This window comes from Pseudophryne corroboree, chromosome 1 (genome assembly GCF_028390025.1).
Source record: "Pseudophryne corroboree isolate aPseCor3 chromosome 1, aPseCor3.hap2, whole genome shotgun sequence".
In the NCBI taxonomy this organism is placed as follows: domain Eukaryota; kingdom Metazoa; phylum Chordata; class Amphibia; order Anura; family Myobatrachidae; genus Pseudophryne; species Pseudophryne corroboree.
The window spans coordinates 338,150,849-338,157,326 of record NC_086444.1 but is presented as its reverse complement, the minus strand read 5'-3'; the positions used below and the strand labels follow the sequence as shown (position 1 = coordinate 338,157,326).

The window sequence follows — 6,478 nt, the reverse complement described above, 5'->3', positions numbered from 1 at the left end:
GGCCGGACTTTAATGTCAGCAGCGGGAGGCACCTCTACCGCTGCCTTCCACCCTAGATGCAGGGATTTTCTAGGGTGGGGGGGAATGGTTAAAATAATAAATATATTTATCACAGACTCTGTGTTATAAATATCTTCTTTTTATTATTTTAATCCTTATTACAGGGGAGGCACTGCCTCCCCTGACTGCACGTCCCTGATGTGTATCTGTCTATGCCTGAGTTTATAATGCATCTGTGTATATACTGAGAATGCTGATTTTCATACAGGACTAAAAGCAACACTTTAAAAAGACATTTCATACACTTTACATGAAGCCGCTGCGGCCGCTATACTTAATCCACAACCTACGGACTTTTTACACCGTTAGCTTACAGAGTCCCATACCGAGTACAGACTTTGCGTACAAACGCCGCGCTGGCTGTACAAAGTAGACACAGCGCGTACACACCCAATGATACACCGTGAACACTTAACAGCTATGCAATGCGATAATAATACACTTTAAACCTTAGCACCGAAAGGCAGACACGACACCAGATTGTAATTAAACTACTGGGTTCCGACACCACAGCGTATTATTACTGAAAGGGGGTTACAATAACAAAGCAATACAATACAAAAGAATAATGGCTACAGTCAATAATACATACTTGTTTGGATTTCGCCACGTTACCCAGTCTAGTCCTCGGTCATCTAGATAGATAACTTTGTGAGTCTTGTGTGACCAGGCCTGCAGCAGGCATCTTTTATACAGTTCATCCAAAACATAACACAATGGATACTGTAATCTCTTTGTCCATTGGACACAGGGATGGTCATTTACAGCACAGGAGAGGTCATAGGTTGGTTTGAATAGGTGGGCGATGTCTGTTCCAACTGCTCTTGTGGGTGGTCTCCTCTGGATTCCTGCCGTATACATAATGTACAGTAAATACAGTTTATATCTATATTCTGCTCCTGCACATAACTATCCGCAGGAACATGCAATCTTTCTCAAACCAACACCGGAATGTTACCCTTAAAATACCCTACAGCTGGATACCAAACATCACCTTGTAACCTTGTTCTGTCCCCTCCTATCCTGTAAAGGTAAATCCCTTTGTTACCATTTAACCTGCTGTTACTTTCTGGTGTGGTGCAGGGAGACTATGGGGTTTATTTACTAAGATTCGTAATTTTCAGAATCATGTTCAAGTTCAATCACGACTGACATCGACAGTGTAAATTTGCAACTTTTTGAATTGATTACGACTAATTTACTAAGCTGTCGTATTCGTATTTTCCGTATCTTCCGATGTCGATGTCATTCGTGCTTTTCTGCTGTAGATTGCGGCCGCGTTTGCTATTTCGCGGCCGCGTTGTTGTGTTTTTTTTACGACTGCGTCACAAGTCTGTTACGGCAGTGATTTGGAATTTGCTGCCGCGTTTTTACTCCTAAGTTTCGTTTTCGTCACGCGGCCGTGACTGGTTGTATTCGTGAAGGAGGAGTGTCTGTGCATGTTACTATAAAAACGCCCCAAACACTCCGCACCTCGTGGGTTTAGCTAGTGGAGAGGAGAGAGGAAGGTGTATTTGGAGTTGGTGAGTTTGGTGGAGTTTTTGGTGGATTTGGAGAGGAGTTTGGTGATTGTTGAGTGCTGTACTGTGTGTGTTAGTAGTCTTGTGATCTTTGTAGTATTGTTTTTTCACAGTTTGTAAACTTTTTTGTCCTTGTTTTTTTTTTTCAGTCTTTTGTCATTGTTTGTGAGTGAGTGAGCGTGTGTGTTGGCTGTGTGGTGTGTAGTAGGAGTAGTGGAGGAGTGTGTTTTGTGTTTTCATTTTTCAGTGTTTTATGTTGTTTGTCATGTCCGACTCAGAGGTCAGTGTGGTGGCGGAGGTTAGTGAGGTGGCGGAGGTTAGTGAGGTGGAGGCTGGTAGTGAGGTGGAGGCTGGTAGTGAGGTGGAGGCTGGTAGTGAGGTGGAGGGGGGTAGTGAGAGGGAGGAGGTTAGTGAGGAGGAGGAGGAGGGGGTGCCTGTTGCTGTATTTTCCAGTGATAGTGATGGTGTTGTGGCTCCGCAGCCACGCACCACTACCAAGACTGGCAGGAATATAAAGTTCAGCTATGCTGAAAACATGGCGTTGGTGCGTGAGCTGATGAAGCACCATCGCCAATTGTTTGGTCAGGATGCTGCCAGGGTGTCCTCCCGCAGGAAGTCTGCCCTGTGGGGGCAAGTCATACTTGCTGTGAATAGTGAGGGTGTGGTGAGGCGGACAGAGGACACGTGTCGCAAGCGATTTTATGATATTAAGCGGCGTGTCAAGGCCAAGATGGCCAAAGAGTCCAAATCTGCACGGAGAACCGGAGGTGGGCCACCTTTACGTGTAAGCTATCGGGACTGGGAGGAGCCTGTGCGGGCATTGATTCCTGGCGAAGTGGTGTCTGCTACTCATGTCCGGGATTCGGACCGACCCACGCAGGATGGTAAGTTTGATTTGTAATATTGTTCTTAAAATGTCTGTAAAATGTAGATAATATCATTTTTAAAGTGTAAAGGATGCATTTTTTAACACAAAACAGATTGCAGGCCTATGCTCCCTTAAGGTGTGTTTGTGTTTAGAATGTGCTTTTTTCTCCTTGCTTTAGCAATTTTTTCAATTTAATTTAGTGCCAAAACATGTGCAGTGTTTTATAAAAAATGAATTTTTTTTTGGGTCAATTTTTGGCGATAATGCTTGAACATGTGTGTTTGTTTAAAATCAACAAAAGGTTTTTTTTTTTAAACTAACTGAAAAGCGGTGCAATTTTTTTTACATTACATTATTAAAACATTTGCAAGTACTCAATCTCTGCAATATCTGAGGCAAAAATCTAATTTTTAAATAATTTATTGTGTGCCACATCAAGTACATTTTGAAATTCAACTCAAAATCATGAATCTAGAAGCTCTTAAGCTTAAATATTTGGTTTAAACAATACCTAATAGATGCTTACAGTACATTAATGGTTTTCAGTGGGTCATTTTTCTAAAAACATGGTAATAATGTTGGGGTCACTTTTTCAACAGTCACACAGACCAGCCGCCCAGACAGGCCTCAGACAAGTCAGGATGAGGCTGGGATTGCAGGTAAGTCTTCACTGTAGTCACATATTCTGTAAACACATAGAAGTACAAAATATTAATTTTAAATTTTGCACCTAGGTTCTGCTTCTGGAAGCCGACCTCCTGTAAGGCGGCCATCACAGGGCTTGGGCCACTTACCCAGGAGGCCAACTAAGACACGGCGTCTTGGCTCGGATTCAGCACCTCCATCATCCCCACCCAGGCGAAGACTTTCGGCAGTGTCACCCCAGCCACCACTGGCACTATTGGCGAGTTCGCAGAGTGATGAGCCCAGATCACCTCAGTTATCTGGTGAGTAAAAACATAAATTAAACACATAAGCAATAATATACACAGTACACTTAATATGTTGTTAGTTGGTTTGGAGTTTACATGTTTTCAACAACAAGCAATGTGATGTAACGTCTTCAATTGCTAAAGGTGCTTTAATCAAATTATATAAGGTCTTAGTGGATGGTCTCGACAACCTATTTGTAGGAAAATATCAGATTTGAGTAAAAATTAAGCACACACACGTTCACATTTTCCAAAAATATGAATACAATTAAATTTTGGCCCAAAAAAAACCACACCATTATAGTGTTCACACATCGCCCCTGTCCAGTATGTAGATGGCTTACTTGCTCTGCTCCTCTGGACTATACAGGTAAGTAGTCTATATCGTGGTGAGGGGAGGGAATCTAACAGTGTAATGGTGTGGAGGGGAGTTAGTTAGGTGATGAATATGCAAATCTGTCTATGTTAGCGCCTGTGTTGGTATATTTTTAACAATAGCTTTAAAATTGTTAAAGTTGTGAAAATCAAGTGTTAATAATTCAAAAATGGAGTATTATGAATGTATTAATGTGTTGCATTAGCCATGAAAATTTTAAAATAATAAAACATTGCATGTTGCCCACCCCATACAGAGCACAACTTGATGTCCGCCGTGGACCAGCAGGGCCCAGACCAACAGCCATCCATCACACTGCAACTTACAGCTGTTGACCCAAGCCTGCCAATACAGTTGCAGGATATACCCCAAGCATCCATCAGTCCCCAACTGGCACAAGCTCCGCCCCCAAGCCAAATTCCAGACGAATTTTGGGCCAGTTGGACAAGCCAACAGGCCCAAAGCAATGCCAGCCTGACCCAACATACACAACACCTTGCCAGTCTGCCCCATCATCTACCGCGTATTAGTCGCAACTCGGGCAGACTGATAGTACAAGTAGGGCGAATGGCTACCTCAATGGAGCAAATTAGGGCTGAAAACAGCCAAATGAATGCACATTTATCCCGCATTATAGATGAGCAACAGCGCCATCAGCAGGCACTCGTTCAGCTCATTCAACACAATCAAGTGGTGAATGAGTCCTTATCCAGGATTGTAGCCAGCCACACTGCTACTAACACTCAGCTGATTGCAAGTTTAAATAATTTGAGCAGCAATATTTCTATGATGGGAGCTCAGCAAGTAACCTCCAGCTCGGGGACCACGACCCCTATCCAAACGCCAGTAACCTCCCCTGTTCGGCGTTCCTCAAGAGCACGTGCCAGTGAGCCAGCACCCAGCACACACAAGCGAAAAAAATAACAACAATCTTTTTGGAAAAATAAATAAAAAAATTTGTCTAAAAAACACATTCCTGTGTCCGTCTCCAAAATTTATGAAGCTGGTCTGTATGTATGTATGTATGTATGTTTTTCCAGGGTAATGACTGTAAATGTTTTGTTAGCATCAACTAAGCACAATGGACACACCACTATAAACAACAAACAGTAAGTAACAAAACACACAATAGAAAGTAGAGCAAAGTGTTTAGTGAAGGATAATTACAGCATAATAAAACTGACCTGTAAAATATCGCAGGATCACTTCTTGACGTACCTGCCTCCCTACATTTGTACTCACACTGTCACCAGATGGATCTAACTCCTCTGCTTGCTGACTGCTTTCTCCCTCACCATGTGCCAGATGTTGACTTAAACACAGATTATGGAGAAAACAGCAGCAGAACACAATTCGAGTCACCTTTGAGGGACTATACAACAAAAGGCCACCAGATTTATCCAGACACCGAAAACGTGACTTCAGCACCCCAAAACATCTTTCTATCACATTCCGCGTAGCCTTATGTGCATGATTATAACTGTGTTCAGCAGGAGAATCAGGTTGGGACAATGGAGTAAGGAGCCAAGAGTAGCAGCCGTAACCCCCATCACCTGAAAAACATATATAGTCAACATTAGGACATATGTTAGATTATTCTTTCACCTCCTCCAAACTCTAGGTTGTGGTTAAAAGACAGACACACAAAACATTTTCAACATACCCAACAGCCAGCCATCAGGCATTTGTCCCTCCTCAAATTTCTCGAAGAGCGATGACTGACTGAGGATGAAGGAGTCATGGCAGGCACCAGGGTAACCTGCAACAACACTCATAATTTTTAAATTTGCATCACAGACCACCTGGACATTAGTTGATTGATCCATATGCCTATTAGTATATATATACTGGCGGCCCTTAGGTGATCTCAGCTGAACGTGTGTGCAATCTATGGCCCCCAGCACATTGGGCATGCCAGCAAGCTCATAGAAAGCTACCCTGACAGCACTCCACTCCGACTCCTCAGTAGGGAAGCAGATTGAGGCTTTAATGTGTGGCTCCAACACATCCAAAACCTGAGTGGACATTAAAGAAGCTAAGGTGAGTGTCATGTTAGGTATTCTCTACAATACTGTGGTGTTTCAACTTACACAAGCAACACTTAGCCATAACCGCATATGTATTTTTATACTCACCTGCATCAAATATCTTGAAAAGGTGGGCTGTGAGATCCCAATGACGTCGCCTGCCACAGCCTGGAAGCTCCCAGTAGCCATAAAGTGTAACACAGCCAGGAGTTTGTGTAGGCCTGAGACAGAGCGAGAGCGTGCTGTCTCAGGGTCTATGCCCAGTTTGACAAGGTCATACAGGTGGAAAATGTTGTTTCGATTTAGGCGGAACATCTGTATGACCCTATCATCGGACAATGCATTTAAGTTTAAACGCCCTCTAAATAAACGAGGCTGGCGCAGCCTCCGCGGTACCTGGACAACCTGTTGGCCATGTTCACTTACCTGGTCCTGATTCCTGGAAGCCTCATGGAGCAGTCTAACGTATCCCACAGCCAACAAAAAACCATTGCCACACACCACAGCCGCCATTTCAGAGTGAGAGAAGTTCAGAATGTGCCTGAAACACTTTTATAGGCCCAAAAAATCAGGTGTGAGTAATGGATAATTAAGTACACATGTAAACGCGGTTTCCAAAGGCTGGCGCGTTTTTTTTTTAGGAAAAAAATGCGAATCGTAATTTTTCGCGGCCGCGAAAGCATTTTCGCGGCAGC

At 43.3% G+C, this 6,478-nt stretch overlaps 1 protein-coding gene and 1 long non-coding RNA gene across 2 annotated transcripts; one reads left to right on the top strand and one right to left on the bottom strand.

Moving 5' to 3' along the window:
* Nucleotides 1-2,278: 2,278 nt before the first annotated feature.
* LOC135065094 (uncharacterized) lies at nucleotides 2,279-4,682 on the top strand. Its single transcript, XM_063964333.1, has 4 exons — nucleotides 2,279-2,464; nucleotides 3,048-3,107; nucleotides 3,183-3,395; nucleotides 4,013-4,682. The coding sequence occupies exons 1-4, from the start codon at nucleotides 2,311-2,313 to the stop codon at nucleotides 4,678-4,680; spliced, it is 1,095 nt and encodes a 364-aa protein (XP_063820403.1). The 5' UTR covers nucleotides 2,279-2,310; the 3' UTR covers nucleotides 4,681-4,682.
* Nucleotides 2,875-4,080, bottom strand: LOC135065251 (uncharacterized). The gene is made up of 3 exons (XR_010251586.1): nucleotides 4,004-4,080; nucleotides 3,243-3,392; nucleotides 2,875-3,133 (listed from the first exon to the last, which is right to left on the bottom strand). It is a non-coding gene; the product is annotated as an uncharacterized LOC135065251 (long non-coding RNA).
* Nucleotides 4,683-6,478: the final 1,796 nt, after the last annotated feature.